Below are 26,509 nucleotides of genomic sequence, written 5' to 3'. Positions count from 1 at the left end.
TATGTAATACCCAGTGCAGGGCCTCAGTTTATACCGAGAAAAGCATGGGTACAATATAAAGCAAGTCAAGAAAGGATGACCTTTTAGCTGTACAACCTTGTGAGGTCAAACCTGATAAGGCGAAAGGTCAAAGAAAACAAATGCATACTTGAAACTTCTGTTCAAAAAGAATTTATTATAAGTCTCCGATATCGTTAATAATATATTCTATAATACATATTTGTCAGACAAAGCCAGCTATGCAGATCTTGCATCAAAATTTTTATCAACCCTGATAAAGGTCAAAGTTTATTTTCGTGTGGGGATAGCATGCAGGCCCGGATACAGAAATATTTGACGTTGGGGGTGGGGGGGGGGGGGGGGTTTGAACACCAGTCTAGAACGAAGACGTAACTGCCGAGAGCAGGTAGGTACGGGAGAGGGGCCTATGCACTGGACATTATTTGAAATACACGAGCCATCTCTAAACAATAAGCAATGTAGGCATAATCCAAACAACAGCCAAGGACAAACTTTATATCAAAGATCAAATTTGTGTGAAAAGATTTTTTGCAGTATAATTCTACCGTTTAAACACACCTTTGTCATTATTAATAAGTGGTCGTTAGTCGAGGAGTATCAAAAGTGTACCTACATGTGCATGTACAAACATATCTGCGGGTACAAATCGGAAAGGTACATGAGGTATAAAACTGTACTTTTAGTATTTGGCATATAGTTGCACGGTATACCAGTTTAAACATTAAGCTGATTTGCAAGAAATATTGATCAACAGGAATCGTGTACCTTCGTTTGATATACATGCACTCACTACGCTGTATAAAAAGTGTCTACTGTGATATCATTAATATTCATGGAGATTTTATGGTTGTGTCAACCCGTGAAACTCAATTCCAACGAACAACTAGAATTCCCATTCCTTTTATTTCCCCACGAAAAAGGATGTTCTACTCAAAACCACGAAATATCATGTCCACGAAATCAAAGGATTTCACGGTATTTGTCTACCTTTCGCTGGACTTTGCTACGAAACTGAAATAACTTGCAATCCACTTTGAAAACGTTCTATTATTACTTTATTGTCGCTATTGAAATCCCGGAAATTTTGTTAAACGAGATAGCTAAACATGGAGTTATTACAGTGAATGTACATTTTGTATTAAAGATGACACCGTCTGATTTTGTGTTTTAATTAATGCACAAATATACTGCGTGATAGTTCAACATATCTTAACAAACTTTCTCAATACGGACACTCGGTCGGACGAATTAGTATGTCGTGTACCTGAAAATAGAAGACATAAAATGCTGAAAGTTAAAAAAAAATGGCACAGAATCGCATATAAGCAAGCATTACATACGTGTCAATAGAGTTTGAGACGCCAAATATAGCAGGTGCCAGCTTATTTACAAAGCCGAATGTCTTGTGTCTTGAGTTCCTTGGAATATCAAAGAATTGACGTATAAGTGACGTCATCTGTTATACTTAACATTGCAAAAAAGCAGCCCTAAATACATAAAAAAATACAAAATATAAATAGAGGATATAACCTATTATTCTATTTATCTTGTCATTACTTCATTTTCCGATATTTGGCAATTTATTTAACAAAAATAAGTGTGCGACAACCGCTTTAATGACGTCATATTCGTAATGACGTCACTTATATAATGACGTGATTACCGGCAAAATCGCAATAAATTCTTCGTTTTTGAATAAAAACTCATTATTTGACCACTCATTTTCTTAGTTCGGACATTTCCAACACAATGATGATGGTTTCGTTGCAAAATTTCTTATGACAACAATATCGATCATAAGGTCACATGATCAACTGACCGTATATCACTGGTCACATGATCAACTGACTGTATATCAAGAAAGATATACGGCACCCTGATATCGGGTCGAAAATACTGCAAGTGACAGGATAAAAAGCTTTATTAAACTAGTCTAATACCAAAGTTATGTAATGGCTTTATATCACTCCCAAGACGGCAAACGTGTGATAATTAAAATTAAACAATTAAACAATTATAAACTCTAAAATTTACCTGCACATGCGTTGGTGCACTTAGAGCGTAAATCACACTGTCGGTTACGTCATCGGCGGTCATTGCCTAGAAATTAAAGAAGGTCACATTACCATTTTGTTTCATCCAAGCAGAGGAAATGGAAAATACGAAATTAAATGAGAAATCGAATGAGAAATATATTAACTGTAGAACGAAACTGAGGCAAAAAAATTAACACTGATATTCCCGTTAACATATCTTCTACAGCAACACTAATTATATTTTGCTAAAATACGGCAAACTTTATGCTGTTTAAATACTATCTTATGATCTATCTTCGTTTTCTAGTAAAGTATTAAAATACACATTCAAAATAAAGCACGGAATTCCTGCGAATTAATTAAACAAAATTACCTCGTCGTCCTAGCTGCTACACGGGTGAGGAAAATTTAACTTTGTCTTGATATTTAAACATATTTTTGTGAATCTTTATTATAACGGAATCCAGGGCTTAAAAATCTTTAAAGTAGGTTACTTTTGTGACTTGAGGAAATAATCATTATAATAAATATAAATAATAAAGGATTTTTCTGCAGAAACGTACATAAGTAAAGATAACGTAGTGCGCATGCGTATAAAATTGACCACAAATTAACAATTTTAATAAGTATAATATTGTACAGTGATCTAAAGCTTAATTACTTCTGCAATGAATATTGTAATTAAAACCCTTCGACATGTTCGATTCTCTTCAGTGTTCTAGATTATTCGTATAATGGATGCTTTATTGACTGACCCATCAAACTCGTAACATTTTTTTCTCTCGATGTTTTTTTTTTGTCAAAACTTAAAATGAAAAATGTTGTATAATTGGGACTAAGATATTTGGAAAGTTATATCAACAAATAAAACCAAAATTTGAATTTTTTACAATGGAAAATACGCCTGAAAACTTTTTTGATGATTAATTAAATTAAAAAAATTCTTGTTACCATCCTTGGAGATTTTCTAAATGATACATGGTATGAAATAAAAGATAATTGTTCTATCTTTAAAGAAATCAAACACACTTAAAACACGGAAAAAGTGGGTCAAACAATAGGCTTAAACAGTATTTGAACCGCACCATGAGAAAACCAACATAGTGCATTTGCGACCAGCATCCAGACCAGCCTGCGCATCCACGCAGTCTGGTCAGGATTCATGCTGTTCGCTTTCAAAGCCTATTGCAATTAGAGAAACCGTTAGCGAACAGTATGGATCCTGACCATACTGCGCGGATGCGCAGGCTGGTCTGGATCCTTGCTGGTCGCAAATGCAAAATATGTTGGTTTTCTCATGGTGCGGCTCATTTATATATAGCGGTAAGGGAAATGGAAGAGTTAATCGACGTGGTGGCACTGCTGCAAAGTGAAATTACATAAAAACCTGAAAAACTGATGCTCAATGATGCTAAGTGGTCCCAAAAACCGTTCAATCAATGGCTGCTCAGTGAAATTGACATAAACTTATGCTCAATGCTGCTTGGTGAAATTACATACCAAACGTGTGCTCAATGGTGCCTGGTGAAATTACATAATACCAGACAAACTTATGCCCAATGCTACTTTGTGAAATTACATAATACCAAACAAATATGCTCAATGCTGCTTGGTGAAATTACATAATACCAGACAAACTTATGCTCAATGCTGCTTGGTGAAATTACATAATACCAGACAATTTTATGCTGAATGTTGGATATCAAATTTACGCAAAATCAGACTAATTCGATGGTTCCAGATTATTCTCCAATTTGTTCTAATTAAGAAACGGTTTAGCGGACAATGGCAACGCAATTTGGCCGAAGGATATGATTTCAGTCAGACTGATGGCACAGCGAATGAATATTCTCCAAGAAATTTGCTTTTCAGCCTTCATAAAGTTCTTCTATAAACTTCAGTTCATTTTACCTTGTAACTGTTAAAAATTTTGTCTGCACGTGCAGGCTCGTCTGTCCACATTCTATGATTAAATTCCGTCTTGGCCATTCCCGGGCTAATTGCCTGAAATACATCACCAACACCACCATTCTAAATAAACAATCTTTAAGAACCACAGCGCAGAAAGTTGCAGACACTATGGTGCACATTCATTGGCATAATGTACACTTTTTTTCTGAATTTTACCTTGCAATCTCCATACTCTAGCTCTGCTTTTCTTATATCGTCTGCGAAGAGCCTGTGAGTAAATTCCGTCCTCGCCATTCCCGGACTTATAGCCTGGAAGATATATGCCGACTACTATGTAACATATACTGACCTAGCAGTTAACTTCCGTCTGCCTGCCAAATCCACAAAAAAGACTTTGGTTTGCATATGTGTAAAACTTAAAACGCCCTTCCTTTGCTCTAGCAATATCTTTCATATTACATGTACAACCAGTATATCTATGAAAGTATTAATAAGAACTTACGCGAATTTCAGCATATTCAAATAATTCTATGATATCATTTGGTGTGGTATTTGACTGTATTATATCAGCGAAAAAGATATTTGCTTATTTAATATTATGAAAATTAGCTGTAACCGTAAAACGAATAAAATGAGACCATGGCACTGTTCAACTTTAATGTAATTTTCGAAAATTGTTATTAATTATTAACCATTTCTTAGCTAGTGTTCATGATACAAAAGACAGTGCAGAAATATGGAAGGGCGTTAGGAGTTTTGTTATATTTATGTTGCTGTCTTTTCCGACGTCCAAGCGCTAGCTGTTAAAACATTCGGTAAAGTCTATTTCTTGTCACTTGACAACTTTGAACATAAAATTTGGACCGAAAATTTTCCCCGCTTCTTCTTTACCCGAGGAATGAATTTTCAACATGTATACAAAATTCTGAGCCGCACCATGAGAAAACCAACATAGTGCATTTGCGACCAGCATGGATCCAGACCATCCTGCGCATCCGCGCAGTCTAGCCAGGACCCATGCTGTTCGCCAACGGTTTCTCTAATAACAATAGGCTTTGAAAGCGAACAGCATGGATCCTGACCAGACTGCGCAAACGCACTGTGTTGGTTTTCTCATGGTGCGGCTCAAATAGCTTGTTTCAAATCTAACTAAACTGTCAATTATTTTGTTGAAACAGTTGGCCATTTAAGGTTTGTGAAAGGTTTGTCATCTCGAAAACACCAAATTAGGGAAAGGCCAAAATGAAAACGAGAAAGATCACGCAATAAAACCTCGGGTAGATAAAAACCAGATTTCTTTTAAAAATCTTCCCTTTCAACGGCGATGCCTGAATTAATTTCGTATTTGCTACATTGCTAACCTACTCGTGCACTGACATAAAAATGTGACGGAAGTAGACATTACCAAAACATGTATAGGAACACTGCACGGGTTTCACGCTCTGGGCTATCTTGTTTGGGTAAAATCTGTACTAATGTTTACAGCTACATGTACAACCACAGGAATCCTGAATAAGATAGGAAAGATACACGTTGTCTGCTAATACCTGTATACCAGAATATCTTTTATCTGCCCTTTCTATATCATCTTTAAACAGACGATGTGAGAATTCCGTCTTTGCTAAACCTGGACTTACACTCTACAAAGTAATTTTATGCAGTTTTTGGTTGGCCCGATTACATCAATATTAAGGCTAAGACTGTACAATGTTTATAGTTATTTTGTTCTCTAGAACGTGTAGAATTAGAGAATTTTACTTAAATGTTTGCCCTCATCATTTCGAATGACTCTACAGTAAAATTTCAGCAGTTCAGATTTACGAAATTAAAGTACTGAAAACATTCTTTAGACTAAGTTTGAATCTCAAAACGGTCCCTCAATTAATGTATTTATGATGCTTAGTTTTACCACTTCTAGGCTACATTTGTAAGTTCATACTTATGACTTTTTTTGTTATGGCGGTCGTCGAATGTTGATTAAGTATTCAAATAACTTTTTTGTAAGCTAAAGTCTACACCATCATCATCATCATCATCATCATCATCATCATCATTGTTAATTATTATTATTATCATACAAACTAAGAATTAACTTACCGTTACTCGGATGTGACTTTTCATCTCGCAGACTTCATTCCGCAGACCTTCTGTCAGTGCTTTTACTGCGTATTTAGTGGCAGCGTAGAAATGAATGTGTGAGGCGTTTGGAACAACTCTGTGACCCGACATACTGAAACAAAAACATGCATAATTCAATAAAAACACTTAATAAAATGCTGCATTAGGATTTTTGAATCATGTTTATTCTAAACTGTTGCAAATATAGTTTGAATCTAAATATGTCTTATAGAAAAACATCAGCAAATGATTTAGCGATTTAAAGACACGTCTGAATACAGAATGTACATTCAAACAAAATTGCGATAACATTGAAAGATGTTCTGTTTGAAAAAACTTTTGTTGTACGTTTTTTATTAATAACTTTATAGCGTTTATCATGTGTGAAATTCGTTCTAAAACTAACCTTTATTCACTACTACTACTACTTCTTCTACTACTACTACTGCTGCTACTGCCACTGCTACTTCTACAACTAACGCTACTGATACTGCCGTTATAATTGCTACTATTACTTCCACTACCACTATTACTACTATTGCTACTGCTACTACTACTGCTGCTGCTGCTGCTAATGCTGCGGCTGCTGCTGCTGCTGTTACTGCTGCTTCTGCTTCTACTGCTACTACTACTACTGCTGCTGCTGCTGCTGCTGCTGCTGCTACTACTGCTACTACTACCGCTACCACTGCTACTGCTACTGCTGCTACTGCTACTGCTACTACTACTGCTACTGCTGCTACTGCTGCTGCTACTGCTGCTACTGCTACTGCTACTACTGCTGCTACTGCTACTACTGCTACTGCTGCTGCTATCACTGCTACTGCTGCTACTACTACTACTGCTACCACTGCTACTGCTGCTACTGCTACTGCTACTACTGCTGCTACTGCTACTGCTACTACTGCTGCTACTGCTACTACTACTACTGCTACCACTGCTACTGCTGCTACTGCTACTACTACTACTGCTACCACTGCTACTGCTGCTGCTGCTACTACTGCTACTACTACCGCTACCACTGCTACTGCTGCTACTGCTACTACTACTACTGCTACCACTGCTACTGCTGCTACTGCTACTACTACTACTGCTACTACTGCTACTACTGCTGCTACTGCTACTACTGCTACTGCTGCTGCTATCACTGCTACTGCTGCTACTACTACTACCGCTACCACTGCTACTGCTACCACTGCTACTGCTACTGCTGCTACTGCTACTGCTACTACTGCTGCTACTGCTACTACTGCTACTACTGCTGCTATCACTGCTACTGCTGCTACTACTACTACTGCTACCACTGCTACAGCTGCTACTACTACTGCTACTACTACTGCTACTGCTGCTACTGCTACTACTGCTACTACTGCTGCTATCACTGCTACTGCTGCTACTACTACTACTGCTACCACTGCTACTGCTGCTACTGCTACTACTGCTACTGCTGCTACTGCTACTACTACTACTTCTACTACTAATGCTACTGCTGCTACTGCTACTACTACTGCTGCTGTTACTAATGCTACTATTGCTACCACTGCTACTACTGCTGCTACTGCTACTACTGCTACCACTGCTACTGCTGCTACTGCCGCTACTACTATTACCACTGCTACTACTGCTACTACTACTACTACCACTGCTACTGCTACTACTACTACAACTGCTACCACTGCTACTACTGCTACTGCTGATACTGCTACTGCTGCTACTGCTACTACTACTACTACAGCTACCACTGCTACCACTGCTACTGCTACTGCTACTGCTACTGCTGTTACTACTGCCACTACAACCACTGCTACCACTGCTACTACTACTACTACTGCTGCTACTGCTGCTACTGCTACTACTACTACTACTACTGCTGCTTCTACTACTACTGCTACTACTGCTACTGCTACCACTGCTACTGCTGCTGCTGCTACTACTGCTACTACTACCGCTACCACTGCTACTGCTGCTACTGCTACTACTACTACTGCTACCACTGCTACTGCTGCTACTGCTACTGCTACTGCTGCTACTGCTACTGCTACTACTGCTGCTACTGCTACTACTACTACTGCTACCACTGCTACTGCTGCTACTGCTACTGCTACTGCTGCTACTGCTACTGCTACTACTGCTGCTACTACTACTACTGCTACCACTGCTACTGCTGCTACTGCTACTGCTACTGCTGCTACTGCTACTGCTACTGCTGCTACTGCTGCTACTGCTACTGCTACTACTGCTGCTACTGCTACTACTGCTACTGCTGCTGCTATCACTGCTACTGCTGCTACTACTACTACCGGCTACCACTGCTACTGCTACTGCTGCTACTGCTACCACTGCTACTGCTGCTATCACTGCTACTGCTGCTACTACTACTACTGCTACCACTGCTACTGCTGCTACTGCTACTACTGCTACTACTGCTGCTATCACTGCTACTGCTGCTACTACTACTACTGCTACCACTGCCCAGATAGCAGACATGCGTTGGCCCAACGTTGGCCCAACGGCAGACTCTTCGTTGGCCCAACGAAGATTTCCAACGTTGGCCCAACGCCATTTTGCTAATTGGCGCAACGTTGGCCCAACGGTTGGTACACCGTTGGCCCAACGACTGGTATCCTACACTTATCGTTGGCCCTCCATTGGCCCAATGACTGGTATCCTACACTTATCGTTGGCCCTCCATTGAGCCAACTACTGGTATCCTACACTTATCGTTGGCCCTCCATTGGGCCAACAACATTTTTTCGTCTATTATGGTTGGTCCTACGTTGGGCCAACTCTATCTCTTTGTTGGCGAAAGAAGGATGCCAACGCTATTCCAACGATAACGAATTTGAAAAAAATAAACTAAAACTAAAATTATTTAGTACACATTTTATTTTCAAATAATTGTGATTTTGTTTAACATTTAACAAGAAGAAATCTAACATTTATTTAAAGTTTGTTTGCAAGTCTCCTGAAGAAATATAACCGAATATTTCATCACTACAACATGTCAAATATTTATTCCAGCCATCTATAAATCTATTTTTCATTTTTCAGTTACTGATCAAATCCTATTAATATGAATTACTGTCTGTATTTTAACTCATTATATATCCAAGTTCTGTCTGATTGTTTTCTTTTCTCACTGAAGTTGCAGCTTTCTATCTTTTCTTTTTTTCCTGTGCCCCACAGTGCTAGGCGCCCAATTATTACACTCTTGAACAGCATCCTGTAAAAAAAAACGAAAATCATAATGTTGATTAAACCATCTACGTCATATTGATAACAATAACTATACAGATGCACATAAACCTTGGACATAAACTGTATGAAATTTATTTTTGTCTGTATTTAACCGAGAAAAATATGTTAAAATTAAGAAAATACGAGTTATTTCATTTACAGAATTAAATACTCAACACTAGTGCCATCCGTCAGTTTTAGATAAAAGTATTCATCATATGTTCAAGTCACATAGATACTACATGCATACAGGCTATAAAAAGAAATTCTCTATAATATTCAACAATTTTATCAAAAAATATTCAAAAACTTCTACTTACAGTTTATAGTTAGTAGACCGGGTTTTTGTTAACATGTATTAATAGTTTCCTTTACTTCACGTCTATGCAGCTAGAAATCTCGCCTAGAGAGTAAAATTAACCACATTTTCTGGGATTTCTTACATAACTCGGGTTAACGAGAGTTCATGTTCTGGAATATTCAACAGATTTATTGTAAACATTTTATGATTGTACAAATTAGATATTTGTTATAGCAGTTTTTTTCTTCAATATTTTTTTCACAAATCAGATTCTTCAGGTAGAAGATTTGAAATAGTTCAAAATATCATTACGGCTGCAGATAAGTATTAAGTTTAATTAGTTCAAACTATCAGATTACGAAATGGTGCAGAAAAGTATTTGATTATTAATTAAATACTGCATGTTACACCTACACAATGTGTTTACCTGTAGGTGCTTGTGATAAAATAGTGACCTGTAAAATATATAATTATTATATTATTACTTCTATTGGGCCAACGTTGGGCCAACGATGTTTTCTCTGTGTAAGTCTTTCCCTGAAAATCAGTATTGGGCCAATGCAGAGATATCTTTGACTGAAATTTAAGGTTGGTTCAACGTTGGCCCAACCGCTGTATTTACAATTCTTATTAATCATTGTTGGGCCAACAGTGGCCCAACAACGATTATCCTTTGACGGTTTTCCGTCGTTGGCCCGATGACTTCATGTTTACAGGGTGCTACTGCTGCTACTGCTACTACTGCTACTGCTGCTACTGCTACTACTACTACTTCTACTACTAATGCTACTGCTGCTACTGCTACTACTACTGCTGCTGTTACTAATGCTACTATTGCTACCACTGCTACTACTGCTGCTACTGCTACTACTGCTACCACTGCTACTGCTGCTACTGCCGCTACTACTATTACCACTGCTACTACTGCTACTACTACTACTACCACTGCTACTGCTACTACTACTACAACTGCTACCACTGCTACTACTGCTACTGCTGATACTGCTGCTGCTGCTACTGCTACTGCTGCTACTGCTACTACTACTACTACAGCTACCACTGCTACCACTGCTGCTGCTACTGCTACTGCTGTTACTACTGCCACTACAACCACTGCTACCACTGCTACTACTACTACTACTGCTGCTACTGCTACTACTACTACTACTACTACTGCTTCTACTACTACTGCTACTACTGCTACTGCTACTACTGCTGCTGCCCCTGCTGCTACCATTATTACTTCTACTTTTACTGCTGCTGCTTCTGCTGCTGCTAGTACCACTACTACTGATGCTGCTGCTTGCCTGTCTGCTACTGCTGCTGCTACTGCTAATACATGTTTGTGTAAAACCTGTCCTGAAATTAATACGAACGTAACTTTAAATGACTGCTGTGAAACTGCTTTGACCTATGTAAATTCAAACTTTATGCTAATAAGCAGATATACATGTATGTTACTGTTGATAAAGCGTTTCCTATACCTGCTCATTAGAATAATATGGCCGTCATCAACTCCTCGTTCCTTCATGGATTTCACGGCCTCTCTCGAACAGATACACAATCCCAGTACATTAACCTGAGAACAAAAATACAATCAACAGTGAGTTTAGACCACTTCTGAACAGAGACTACATGGATCTTAAAACCACTAACTTTAGTTCCTTCCATTTCAACACATACGTATTTTACCACATTAATAAATATCACAGGTCTAAATGAAGTCCTAGTTTTCGTCCCAGAAGCTTGGATTTTAAACAGGCATAGGTTTGACCGTTGAAAAATAAAGTAGGACGATAAAACGCGTATGAGAAAACGTATTCAAAAGAGAACAAAAATCAGAAGACGGACAACATTTTGTTGCTTTTATCTTGAAAAATTATACTTTATCAATAGCTGTCAATGCGTTGGATGACCTGAGAAAAAAAAAAAAAACGAACACAACGGGTGCTTTGAGAGTATTCAGTTAAGCGAAAAAGAGATCAAAACTCTCTTTTCTTTATGTTGTTTTAAGACAGTGGATCTGCAATGGGTCGTTTTCTCCATATGTAATTTTGGCATTCTCTGGTTGTTATGGAAACCATTGCTCATACTGAGCTACATCTACGGGTGATTGCCGAAATAACAGACGAGAATACGAAATCGCATGGAAATTGCCGATTCCCATTACGAGTCAGCATGAAAAACGTCACACGAAAGACACAATTTGGGAATTTGAAATGAAGTGATTCAAGGATTTCAATGAAGTATTCATTTACAGTTGAACAGACTGTAAATTGCGTGTATAAGGAAGTTAGTCGCGCAATAAAAATTGATGTATTTTAATATCAGCTGTTTTCGCGTTACCAAACTTTCGCGATTTTACAAACAGCCCGTTTACACAACACTAACTCCTTGAAGTTTCGCATAACAGCTACTGAAAGCCGAGTGTTCCAGAGGACTGATTTTCGGTAAAAATAAAAAGAACGCAAAAAATGGCGAAACTAAAATGCTCGAGAATATTTCTAATTCTACAGTAATTTGCATGTTCTTTGCAGCCTACTCCGAAGGTACTGCTTTGAATTGAACAATTCTTTTTATTTTGATACGTAATAGCCTTGATATGTGTTTTTATAACATGTTATCTCGGGACTTTCCTCGAGGTTTAAAGGGACACCAACCTTTTGCCTTTTTAATGTTGAAAATATGAACAACTTCACCCTCAAATTGGAGTATATGAATAGACAATAACAACACCAACATCATCAACACAAAATAGTATGTTATCCCTCGTTGTAACTCGAAAATGTTCAATTATATTGAGGAAAGGCAAAAGAACTTACATCAAGCATATGCCTCCATTGTTCTGTGGTGCCGGACAATAACGGGGCATTATATGACAGACCGGCGTTGTTGATACACACGTCCACTCCTCCGAAATCTTTTTTGATCTTTTCAAACATGGCCGAAATCTGGTCTTCTTTAGATATGTCACATTGTATAGCTGTCAGAGTTCCCTTCGCACCTTTTAAACTTTCGGATAAGGTCTGTTAAAATCATATAAGATTATGTCCATGTAATTTTATATTTATTTGAAACATATATTTATCTACGAGTATGCTGGTATTTCATAAAGATGCACTGAGTAAGCTACGTTCAATAATTTTTCAATTTCAGTTTCATAGGATAAATGAAGTGTCTACATATCACACACACTACCATGTAATATCACAAATGCATGTCTATAGATATATTAAGGGTGTGGAAAAAGTTCGTTTCTAAATATACAGCGCGTATGTGAAATAATGACAATGTCGCATACTGCTAAATCTGAATGCAGAAATTTGGTTAATTTAGAGTATATACAGTTTTTAAAAGTAAATTCAGAAGCTGTCAGTTCTTAAAATTAAACGGACAAACTTTCATTCATTGATCATAACCCTATCACTCTATGTCAGAACCTGAAATCGCAAATCATATACAGCTTATCTTTAAATATAGTGTTGTAGAGTCTGTATGCGACCCACATCATCGCAAGAAAAGGTTAGAAGGTATCAAATGCCTCCGCGACTATTTTCTATGTGAAAATAACAATCTATAACATGTTTTATCATCATTTCTAGCCTTTCATATACATGTATTGATATGGACTACATTCGAGTGGACCACGGAGGCATATCCGGCGAGTTACTACCTTCGTACCAAAAGGGGCAAACTGTCATCTGTGATCGTAAATTCTTCCCATTTTTAAAACCAGTATCATGACTGGCATATAGCATGGACCTTACACCTTAATACGATTAAATTCTTACCCCTTACCCTGCTAAATTTCTAAAGTGAACTTATCTATCTTTTAATTTGGACAGTACTATTAACTGTTCAAAGGGGTGCTTACCAAAAATATACTGACTGAATGGCGAACAGGGCAGATCTTGATCAGACTGCACGGACGTGCAGGCTGATCAAGATCTTCACTGGTCGCAAAGGCAGAATCAGTCGTGTCCAGAATGATAAGGGTTAATAGGGTCGAACTTTCCACACATTTTATGATATGAAGTCCAGCCAACAGTTATTAAATGCGACGGGAACCGTTGATGCATATATACTGAGGTCCTTCTTACCCTCGAACGTGTGTGACCTTACAAAGTATATAATGACTGGCCTAATCCATTAAACCAAAGGAAAGATACGAGTATAAACCTAGAAAACTGTGACATTGAATAAAACTATCTAATTTACTACTAGTACTTTAATCCAGAGGGCTAGGTTATGCTTCTAACATAAAATAAAAACAAGGTTATCTTAAAAGTTGCAATTCATCCACAAACTTATGTTTGCTGATTAAAAAGTCAAACACCTACTTGTATTTTTTCTATGTTTCTGGCACATCCCACCACTTTCATTCCATGTTCAACCAAACGCTTTGCTATTGATTCCCCAAACCCAGCTGAGGCTCCTGTCACAAGTGCAACACGCCCGATCCACTTCTCCATTTTTAAAAAATTCTAATCTTGCTCACCCGACACTGCACAAAATTGTATTCAAACTAGGTTTGTTATCTCTACTGATAGTCATAACAGATCGCAAATTTTTAAAGGGACATGCCCGTACGTTCATCATATTATCAGATAGCAACGTTTACCTATAAAATTATGATATTAAACTATTATAACTTTAAATCTTTTTGACAGACAAAACGTTGAATTATATGTCCATGTTATACAGTGAACGTTTTCCATTATAATATATAAATCGCTTTGTTGGAGTCATTAAATACTGGCCACGGCTTAAAGTTGTAAACACGAAAATGATTTAGTTCAACACCTGCTTTCTTTAATACATGTCTTTGGCTTTATTGATTTATTCCTGTTTTCTGTGGTGTCAGTTATAAATATGCACGGAATAGTAGTATTTCTACAGGATGGACTACCCACGTGACTTTTTAATGTCGTGCACACGGAGAAAACCGCATGACTCATGTAACATTTTTGTTTTTAATTTCCTTCTTACTTGGTGATTTTCATAGAATGAAAAGCGTCGAAGTCAGACTTTTCTCGGCACAGAACGTCGGCCACTCTTAATCAATACTGCATGGCTCAATTCCAGTGTGTACGTTATCTCCACATTTGGTGCGTGAAAAACATTTGGGCGGTGTGTTTGAGAAAGGTATCAAGGATTTCTGACAGATGCTTTATGGCGGGGAAAACACCCGTTTTCCTATCTTATTATTATCAAAATTTGTCAAGTAATAAGGAAATTATAAGCAAAAATGTTATTTGAATCGAGCGATTTTCACTGATAGATAAATGCGTATAAATCTCTGCTTTCCAGGATAAAGTCGCTGTCCTGTTTCTGTAGATTTTTTTTCTCCGTGAAACCTCTCCCACCCGAAACATCTAATTTTTATACATTAATATGCAGTTTGTTAGCTTTAAAAAGATGAGATTAAGTTTTTAATTGAATAAAGGATGGTTCGATTCTAATAAAATGATCAAATATCATTGACATTTCATTGTTATAAATTCAAAGATGTTCGTTTGGTAAATCCTTTATATATTTAACGCATAGCCTTACATTTTGAGAAAAAAAATCAAACACCACTAAAATCATAGAAAGAAATGGTTGTTTCACATGAACATGTATATTACTCTAACAAAACTATTGTCAGTTTCACAATGTATACATTGTTTTGTTCAGAAGTTTCTAAAGCAAGGCAGATTCTGTTCACAGGTTGTCTTTAGCAAAGGTTCCACTGTACTATCAAATCATAAAAGAAGAAACACTGGACATGTAACCGTAAATATCGTGCAAAAATTCATCATGCTTTAAAGAAGTTCAATTCAATATGGCAGATCTATGTTGAAAATGCTGAATGCTGCACATGCTGAAATTTTAAAGACAAAGAGCTACTACATTGTCACCATAGTTTTTATTTGTGTATGTGCTTGCATCTATGGTTAAAATCAGTATAAACTAAACGTATTTGAGCCGTGCCATGGGAAAACCAACATAGTGGCTTTGTGACCAGCATGGATCCAGACCAGCCTGCGCATCCGCGCAGTCTGGTCAGGATCCATGCTGTTCGCTTTCAAAGCCTTTTGCAATTAGAGAAACTGTTGGCGAACAGCATGGATCCTGACCAGACTGCGCGGATGCGCAGGCTGGTCTGGATCCATGCTGGTCGCAAAGCCACTATGTTGGTTTTCCCATAGCACGGCTCATTTGATGAAGAGAAAAGACCATACTTAGTATAATGACATTAGAACTGAAAAATGCTTGAAATCATTTAAACACAAAGTGGATGGAATTAGTTTGCAAAAAGTACTCAAATTCGTCAGTTGTAAAGGAAGATTGATTTTCTGATAAGAAATGTCACGAATTAGGTAAGCATGTAGTTCGTTCAAAATGCTTTTGTAAAACATGTTGTTTAATGTCTAAACTTCACAAACATGTCACTATGTCAGTAGTTGCTTCTAACAAAGGAAGTAAAGAACTATCTTGCTTTAGTAGCCTGGACTTTGTTGGTTAAAATACCCTTTGTCTCAAACTCATACACGCGCCAAGTACACTCACATCCTAGCACTTGCATACGTCCGCCACATCCGCAGCTATTGATGAATATTCAGTCGTCTAGCTTGTAATTTCTAAAAATACCTGGCCTCGAAGCTTTTATACTACTCCAAAATTCGTCAAAGCAGCTCATTGGACATACACCCGCGATTGCCTGAATTGCATTTCCAGCTTTTGTTCGGAGGTATCTCCAAAGTTTTTGAGCGGGTGAGACATCCTGACCAAGAATTCTTCTGGTTTTCCGGAAATATTCGTTGCTGCGTTTACATTTTTCTCGCCATTTTATAGTTTCAACCTCAGAAGTTTGTAAGAAACTTTTCCAATCATCTCTATCTCCTTCTAAATTGCCAGCTAGTAACTCATCTCCAAGAATATACAAACTTTTGAAAAGATTTGTTCTACATTCTGTTATGCGTTCGAAGTACTGAAATGTTTCTTCATAATTTTCGGGCGTTTGACATTCATTTATTTTTATATCTTTGAAGTCATCTTTATCTATAGGTATAACATTGACAATAACTGGTTCTCCGGCAACTTCTGTCCTAATTATTGCGGCCACAACGCGACCTCTTTTTCTTTTCCTATTTTTCTTAAACATTTTCGGCATCTTATTAACATTTTCACTAACAACAGCCCTTATCAAACTTGGTAAATCAGTGTCTTCCTTTATGCTTATTCCTGAATCAGTAAACTTTTCTTTGGGACTCATTTTTGAGCAATTATTCAAATCGACGATTTCAAGCATAGAATCTCTTTGATGCGAAGCCACTCCACATACTGCATGTTCTGCTATACTTGCAGTGGACACACATTTTGAAAATGATGCTATTTTGCTATTTTCATCTTGTAACATTTCCCGTCTGTCGGCCAAGATTTTGTCGTTGTCAGAGGATACCTGTGAGTTTTGTTGCTTTGAAGATATTTTCTCCGTCATCAAATTTTGACTGCTGTTCTTGCAATGTTTGTATAGTCCGAATGGATCATTTTGTGATTTCTTTCGTCGACGCCGGCAAATTTCTCCGACAGACAGCATACTTTAATAATTACCCGAAACTTTAAACGTTGTTGTCAAGTAACGTCGTTACTATTGTTGGTGTCATGGCGTCATAGTCATCCAGACGCTTATTTGTCATTCGCAGTATAAGCGCTCAGTTACTGCGAATCATTCACGTAAATTAAATGTTGGATTAGGTATGACGGTATTAAAAACATTTCTTCTTTGAGTCATATTAAATTGTCAAAGACTACAGTGTTTTATTTCACTTTTCCATTCTTTCACTTGTTACCAGACCATGTTCCTTGTATAAAATAATCCAAATGCTGTTGAAAACACAGAAAGAAAACAAACAATATTTCGACCATAATGCAAGAGCACCGGCTAACTTCGAATGGCATCACTATTGTAAACAATGTATTCTTCCGCAAACTGTCCCAGCATCCTCAGCTGTCATTAAGCAACATCACAAAACTACATACAACTTCAATATATCTGACCTCTTCAAAAATACTCTATAAGGATATGATTACTGATTAAATTGAAAATTAAAGCAATACCTAGCATGAAAATGCCTTTTTTACCCCACAAAAAATTTGAACTATATATTGTCAGGGACTACATTCGAGTGGACCACGGAGGAAACCCGGCGCATTACTACCGTCATACCTGAATATAGCGTTTTTGTAACATTTATATTTATCATTTCTTTATTCAGTTACCTTGCGCTGCATTATTTCAATTTCTTTATAAATCAACATTGTTACAGCTTTTCAATAAAAGAATTTTAGAATGTTTTAGCTCTAATGTTTTCTCACAACTTCACCACAAAAACCCATTATAGAACAAAGATGCATAAATTTATATGCTACTTTTTAAAAACTGCGTTTATTAAAGAGAAACAGAAACACATATGAAAACACAAATTCTTCACTGTCGGCCTTTTCGAAAATCCAGTATTAAAAACACAACAATAATCTTTGTAAAATCACGAAATTGCCAATGTTCACCAACAAATCAAAATGGGTTTAACAGCTTTATTGGATGTTTACAAAATAAATATTTATGTGAAGTTAGTTCAAAAATCATATCAGTGATTTAGGAGAAGAAGAAATTTGAAGCTTATTGATTTTTTTTTGTTTTGTTTTGGCGGTCATGTTTTTTTTTGACAAATCGAAATACGAAGTTTCTTTGTAGATGGTCGAAAAAGGAACATTATCTAAAATTATTTCAAAATCGCAGCGTTTGACAAGAACTGCTTAAAATATCCACTATATACATAAAAGGATATTTGTGGCCATGTTTTTGGCGAATCATAATACCTTGAACAATCTTAAACATACTGTAGAGGGCCCTACCAATTCCTGTAAAATTATTTCCAAATTGTGCCAGCAGTTTCTGACGAGTTGATTGTTAAATTTGCAACTATATAAATAAATGGAAAAATTACAACGTCCTCCGAACAACTTTAGAAAAGTACCACTCAAAGAACAAAGTAGTTCGAAGAAAATGTTACCGGGCGACAGACAGCGAACGGTGAGTGATCAAAATATAGCTCAGACTGACCACTTTGTGCTCTTGTGAGCTAAAATGCCTGCGGTTAATTAAAGATGCTTGCGGTTAATTTATTTCAGATTCTTTCTATAGGAAATATTCATTCAGAGTGATATTTTTAGCTCACCAGTCACAAAGTGACAAGGTGAGCTTTTGTGATCGTGTGGCGTCCGTCGTCCGTCCGTCCGTCCGTCCGTAAACGTTTGCTTGTGACCACTCTAGAGGTCACATTTTTCATGGGATCTTTATGAAAGTTGGTCAGAATGTTCATCTTGATGATATCTAGGTTAAGTTAGAAACTGGGTTACGTGCGGTCCAAAACTAGGTCAGTAAGTCTAAAAATAGAAAAACATTGTGACCTCCCTAGAGGTTATATTTTTCAATGGATCTTCATGAAAATTGGTCAGAATGTTTATCTTAATGATATCTAGGTTAAATTCGAAACTGGGTCATATGCGGTTGAAAACTAGGTCAGTAGGTCTAAAAATAGAAAATCCTTGTGACCTCCCTAGAGGCATATTTTTCAATGGATCTTCATAAAAGTTGGTCAGAATGTTTATCTTGATAATATCTAGGTCAAGTTCGAAACTGGGTTATGTGTGGTCAAAAACTAGGTCAGTAGGTCTAAAAATAGAAAAACCTTGTGACCTCTCTAGAGACCATATTTTTCAATGGATCTTCATGAAAGTTGGTCTGAATGTTCACCTTGATAATATCTAGGTCAAGTTGGAAAGTGGGTCACGTGCATTTAAAAACTAGGTCAGTATGTCTAAAAATAGAAAAACCTTGTGACCTCTCTATAGGCCATATTTTTCAATGGATCTTCATGAAAATTGGTCAGAATGTTTATCTTGATGATATCTAGGTCAAATTCGAAACTGGGTCATATGCGGTTGAAAACTAGGTCAATAGGTCTAAAAATATAAAATCCTTGTGACCTACCTAGAAGCCATATTTTTCAATTGATCTTCATGAAAATTGGTCAGAATATTCACCTTGATGATATCTAGGTCGAATTTGAAACTGAGTCACGTGCAGTCTAAAACTAGGTCAGTAGGTCTAAAAATAGGAAAACCTTGTGACCTTTCTATAGGCCATATTTTTCAATGGATCTTCATGAAAATTGGTTAGAATGTTCACCTTGATGATATCTAGGTCAAGTTCAAAACTGGGTTACGTGTGGTCATAAACTAGGTCAGTAGGTCTAAAAATAGGAAAACCTTCTGACCTCTCTAGAGGCCATACTTTTCATGAGATCTTAATGAAAATCGGTGAGAATGTTCACCTTGATGATATTTAGGTTAATTTTGAAACTGGGTCACGTGCCTTTAAAAACTAGGTCATTAGGTCAAACAATAGAAATACGTTGTGACCTCTCTAGAGGCTATAATTTTCATGAGATCTTCATGAAAATTGGTCAGAAAGTTCACCTTGATGATATCTAGGTCAAGTTTGAAACTGGGTCACATGTCTTCAAAAACTAGGTGATTAGGTCAAATAATAGAAAAAACATTGTGACCTCTCTAGAGGCCATATTTTTCAATGGATCTTCATGAAAATTGGTCAGAATTTTTATCTTGATGATATCTAGGTCAAGTTCAAAACTGAGTCACATGAGCTCAAAAACTAAGTCACTATGCCAAATAATAGAAAAAACAACGTCATACTCAGTTCAAAACTGGGTCATGTGGGGACAGATGAGCGATTTAGGACCATCATGGTCCTCTTGTTTAAGAATGTGTTTCAGAGAAAGTGCCTTTCATGATGTAACATATCTACCCATATAAGGTCAGTTATTTGTAATGCGTTATTATTCCAACTTAAGTCTTTAGAGAATAAATCAAAGGCATTAGTACAAGATAAATGTAATGATTAAAGGTGTTTTTTAATGCATTTAGAGTTTGGAAATACTTAGAAAACGCAAACTACAGGTGAAAGTGGATAAATCCTATTCCCATAAGTGCAGTGCCAGAATACATAAAGAAAAAAAACTGCGGGGTGGGTATTCCTGTCGTACTACGCATGATTAAAAAGGTCTGTCAATAGTTTTTGCTTCAAGACCGGTTTATTGCAGGTCAATGTTCGTCATACCACGGTTGTCCCAAAATAGCGTAGGTCTACACTCGCCAAAGTACACATTCAATCAATACTTTCACCGGAGGTCCGAAGTTTTGACTACGTCCGGCAAGCTATTCAATAAGTAGTTTATTACATGACATCAGAAATAAAATGTCATATTTTTTCATGTTTTGACTTTACCTCAGCAAAATATATTGCTGAACAATAGCACAAACTATGGACCGGTGATTTATATAAGGAGTCATTCAATTAACTTAATTATTGACGTCCTACATTAATAGCATTTGCTTTGATGGCAGAACATTTATATTCTTCCATCTCCTTACTATTTTAATGATGATAACGCAATATTTGTTTTATAAAAATAGCTTTTGGTAGTTTTTTTTTCAAAATGTCATGAAATTAAACTACTGCAAATTTTCTTAATTTGAAAGAAGTTAAACATTATATATTTTTCATTCGGATACTGACTCATTCATGCTGACGGCATAGAAAGTTTAAAATTTCAACTAATGTTAGATTGGCGAGGAGGCGGCTCACTGAAATGTGATATTATTTTGTGTTGACCCCTGTCATAGGTGAAACTTAAAGCTAGGACTCAAGAGCCCTAGTTTACAAGAGGGACAAGGAATATGTGTTAAATGAAGGCGAAACACGCGCTTGACCGGCGTCATTCAGTGCAATGACCGTTCAATAAGACTTAGTTAGAGCAAACTGATAAACATGTAAGGCAAACGGTTAGGGACATAAGTTTACCAAAACGGTCGTTTTTGTGAATATGCGGGGATAGGTATATATATGACTCAGGCGAGTACAAGGTGTGTCCTTCTAATCCTCAGGGAGTAAAGTACGTAATGAATAATTTGAAAAAGTGTAATGCCCTTTTCTTTGCTTAGTCAAATAGTTTTATCTATTGACCAGTAATGTATTTACTAAATGCTTTATTGTATGACATCAGAAATAAATTTTCAAAAATATTTTTCATGCTTCGACTTTAGCCTAGCAAACATCGTGAACAAACGTTTATTGGTTACAAATTGATAATATAAAATACGACTATCAACCTTGCAAGTGGCCAATTGTTAAAATGATAAAGTCCAGGCAAATGACTATTGACCCTCGACCCTCAAAGTATACACGTCTCATTTAAAGCAGTCAAATTACTTTAATAAGAAAATATTGGAATTATTTTGTTTATTTTTTTAAAATTATATTTTATCGTAACTTTTTAATGCAACATTTAACATTACTCTGACCTTGAAATGTGACTGGCTCATAGATAAAGAGGAACAATACAAAACTTAGTCATTTAACAGTTTTCTTTTCCAGTAGATATAGACAGGCATGTAGTAATTACAAACGATGTTCTCCTCGTGTTTGCTTCCTATAAGATGAAAAGTAGGTATTAAAATTAATCATAAAAAATCTTGTATTTTTCTATTTGTTCAAGAAGAAAATTGTTTAAAAACCAGAACTCAGGATTTCGTTTGAAGATAAAATGTATCATGAACAATTTCAATTTAATTTACAGTGCAACAAATGAAAGAGTTGTCCATAAGACGTCGGACTGGTCTATCTGACAGAAGTCGAGAAATGGCAATAACTTGGCAAGACAATGGCAACATCTTGGCAAGACAATGGCAATAACTTGGCAAGACTTAAGTAAATGAATAATTTTATTACAATTTAAAATTTTGTTATTAGCAATAATGATAACTTGCTTGCATGATTTCAACCAAATTGTCTAAACAGTTTCTAACGTACCTCAATTTTTTTTGCTAGACCATTAATAATAATGATAGTACATTTATGAACTATTTGATTTCACAGACATTTAAACAAAATTGTTATTAAAATATTAAAAAAAACAATAAAATTGATTTGTGCAGAAATAGATTTTTATTCAAAACAGCATCATTTATAAGGATGCAGAGGTGTAGATATTGAGTTTCTCTGATATATAGTCAAATATCAATTAAAATTAAAATTCGTTTCCAAAATATGACATGAGAAAGAAGTACGTTGTATTGTTTTTGTCATGACTCGCCTGCCTGATAACAACATTCACACTTTTGTATATCTTTTGTAACATTTATGTGTAGTTTTGTGACTTTTTAAAATTGGACTGAGGTCCTAAAATACAGAAGATGATATAGTATTATTCGACTCTTTAATAGCATAGTTTACTAAATCAAAATGTTTAAGAAATTTCATTGACGTGCAACTTTTAAGTTTCAACATTTAAATATATTCGTAGAGTAAGGGGTTTCTATGTGACAATAAATTCAACTGAAAATGAAATGACCATTTAATAATAAATGACGGAATTACGTCTTTATATATAACTTAATACAAAGATGCATGCAGAAGTATGAAACAAAATCATCCAGTTTGTAAAATATACAATTAAGTTACACTGTATACATGTATTAACATACTATATATCCTCACAAATGTTTGTCAATTTTCAAAAACTTGATGAAAACAAAAAGTACTGAAGCTTGTTATAATATTTTTGCCAAGTATGCCACAGAAGAATCCGTCGTCTCCCTAGCAGTGGACGATTTGGTTGGAACTTTAAACCTCAAAGTTATGAATCCGACTGTGTTGGAGAAACTTCGATAAGAGAAAAAATCATTAATCTGGGAAATAAAGATAGCAATATCAACCGCCATTTCCAGGTCAAGGTCAGTCTCATTCACATGATCTGAATAATGTAACGATGTACATAACACCCGCAGAAAAATACCAAAGCGGTTCCAATAGCAATTATGAAACGTTGGAAGTTTCCACAAAATTACTTGGGTTAGATGCAAAAATGATTATTGCAGAGAATTTGAAGCTAAACATCAGGCTAAGTAATGCGAATAGGACTTACAAATGGTTACTGTTTGCTTTTGTTTTTGATTTGGTTTTTAAATTGCTACATTTTCAGTGGTCATACTTTATATTCAACACAAACTGGATCATACAGCTTAAAACTGTTATTGTAAAGTGTGTCAATAATATAAAAATCAAAGTACTGAGAGGACTGATGGGGGCAATGCTTTGCAGTTTCAAGACTTGATGTAACCCATTCATGTCAGGGAAGTACATGCAGACATTATGTAATGCACTTGTGTGAGGCAAGAAATGGAGTGGTCACAACTTTAAGTGTGCACAACAATAAAATTTATTAACTTTGTGTTCAATACACTTCTATATTTTGTTCAAAAGGTAAAGATAAAGAAATCTAGTCTTGTTCAATAGCAGCTGTTCATCGACAAACAAAAACCTTTCATTGCCAGGTTTGATAAAATTAAAAAGATAAAGCTATACAATGTATTTCAGTTTCTTCAATACTTCTGTTTGCATACCTGACATCATGTGTTCTTGACAGTCTAACAGAAACAGGCAAACTTTGTAACACTTTATGAAAGTTTGGAAAGAAAGTCAAAATATTCCAATATGTGAAAGTTTAAAGGAACAGGATTTCCTTGAACTGACAATGAAAAAATATAGGCTATGTTTTCTAATGTGTACAGTACTTATCAATTAAAAAATCAGGAATGTTTTTTGTTACAAATAAGCATCATTTTAATAAGGAGTCGTCATTAGTTAACACACAAACACCTGTAAAAAATATTTTTATAGACCTAACTTTTTTCCATTCTAACTATTGCTAAAATTCAGTAACTGTTTTCTTAAAAACATACATGATATATGATGATATTATTATTCATATTGTTTGTTATGTTTGTTGATCAAAATAACATTGTCTTTTTCAATTTTAGGTTATTTAATGTACACCTGTATTTCAAACTATCAATATCATGATATAAGAAATACATTAAACACTATGAAAACCGTGATTCGTCATATCAATGAACCTACTGAACTGGCGTATGTTCGAGTAAATTAGGATACGAAACGCCCATGGAAAAAGAACAATATTTCTGGTGGTTCTGCCTTCGAATATCACCATCAGAAACCATTTGCACCCTCAGATAGATGAAATACATTAAACTGGTAACATAAATGTATATCTGCAGGGATAATTACCAAGAAAATGAGGCCAAAATATAACGGGCACCTGTGGCAAGTTATCGTCGCGGAGTGGTGGATTACCTCCCATAGCAAAAATTACTCGGTCTGAAAAATGATGAAATACGTATATGTACACGCAATTATAACAGTATTTAGCGCACTTTTTACGTTAAACGATAATTTTCCTGCAGATAAATACCAGTTTGTTCAGCGTATATGGCGTTTTCTTTTTAAATAAAAATCTGGGAATGAATGTTTTCTTCGGTCCTTTTACAAGGATTTCCCGAACATTATAATTATGTTAAACACGTCATATACATAATGTTCTGATCTTTAGACTAAAGAATCGGGCACATGTTCAGTTTGGGAAATGCTGTACTTTTCCAGAATAAGCGCGTTTCTATTGGCCCTATCGTGAGGTCGGATTTCAGGAAAAAGTAAAAAAAAAATATCTCTCCTGATTTGCGGTGGCGTGGTGGTTCCAACTGAAATTACTGCATGCCCGCAAGATTCTGATGTCATAACTTTTGACAACATCTCCATGGATTCAAACCTTCCCTAGATGACATATATATTCAGGATGCTCTCTCCAATTCACAGTACATATCCATATCGACGCACTCTTTGCGAAATCTGCTATATCGGTGGTTTCTTTGCGTCGGCACCGGCTATTTTTTGCTATAAACAGTGCCCAGGTTGGTATGGGAGGCGAAACATCGAGCTGCCATCCATGATCATAGGTATGCTGCTCAAAATAAGTAGAGCACGGAACATAAGATTTTCTTTTCTATATTTTATAGTGTTTACTTTTTAATTATCAACGATTTTGCTCGCAACTCGATGAAATTTGTTGACGGTGTACTGACATGGAACACTAGCCCGACTTTTTCCGCAGTCTTTAACCAGTTTTTGCTTTGATATCATACATATCAAGCGCACTATTTGTATTCATTTATCAATATTCTTCCAAATAATAAAGATAAATAGGCCGAAATGTAAATGGAATTTTTCAAAACCACTTACTTTCGGTTTTGTCGTGGCACCGGCGGTCTCTCTGCATACCAGTTTTTTTCTTTTTCGTTTTTTTTTCTTGATACACAGGCAGGCTCTCTGCATTACGCGCAGAGAGGATCTAGGCTAATGACTATCTGGAAACATTATAGCTTAATTAATTTGGTGTGTTTATCTGACTTTTTATAACTGCCAACCTGTTTATAGCAAAGAATCGCCGGTGCCGACGCAAGAAACCGCCGATAAAGCATATTTCGCAAAGAGTCCGCCAATATGGATATGCACCGTGCAATTGTGTATTAAATTTTAGTAACTATTTGAAATTCAATTCATTTTTATGCAACTTCTGTGGACAAGACATTTTGATTAACGATTTACAGCTGATTTCGAGATCAAAATATATAATTATACATAATAAACAATCACGAATAAGGACGGTCCGACCAAGTACATAAATATGCCTTTAAGCTTTAAAATGTTCTTAATAGTTGGTGTAAAACAGAAGTAATCTGTTCATAGTTGATTTTACGAATTCGAAGAATGAGAGAAAAAATCTACTGACGGTTATTAGATTAGATAATAATTACAAAAAAATCAAACTGTTAAATTAATTCCCCCCTCCCCCCACCGAACTGGCGAATAAGTAATGAATTTTTTCTACCTATTCTATTT

The 26,509-nt window shown here is 36.1% G+C and overlaps 1 protein-coding gene across 4 annotated transcripts; it reads right to left on the bottom strand.

Moving 5' to 3' along the window:
* Positions 1-905: 905 nt before the first annotated feature.
* LOC123524121 (dehydrogenase/reductase SDR family member 11-like) lies at positions 906-14,154 on the bottom strand. Of its 4 annotated transcripts, XM_045302070.2 has the most exons (8): positions 13,965-14,154; positions 12,447-12,650; positions 11,109-11,203; positions 6,066-6,198; positions 5,516-5,608; positions 4,185-4,277; positions 2,056-2,121; positions 906-1,285 (listed from the first exon to the last, which is right to left on the bottom strand). In XM_045302070.2, exons 1-8 carry the CDS (start codon positions 14,094-14,096, stop codon positions 1,244-1,246), a joined length of 858 nt encoding a protein of 285 aa, XP_045158005.1. In that variant the 5' UTR covers positions 14,097-14,154; the 3' UTR covers positions 906-1,243. The 4 variants fall into 4 exon arrangements, with proteins under 4 accessions (XP_045158005.1, XP_045158007.1, XP_045158008.1 ...); XM_045302072.2 differs by lacking the exon at positions 5,516-5,608 and having other exon boundaries at positions 13,965-14,153; XM_045302073.2 differs by lacking the exon at positions 4,185-4,277 and having other exon boundaries at positions 13,965-14,152.
* Positions 14,155-26,509: the final 12,355 nt, after the last annotated feature.

This window comes from Mercenaria mercenaria, chromosome 3 (genome assembly GCF_021730395.1).
Source record: "Mercenaria mercenaria strain notata chromosome 3, MADL_Memer_1, whole genome shotgun sequence".
Lineage (NCBI taxonomy): Eukaryota > Metazoa > Mollusca > Bivalvia > Venerida > Veneridae > Mercenaria > Mercenaria mercenaria.
This window is presented reverse-complemented; position numbering and strand designations above follow the sequence as displayed.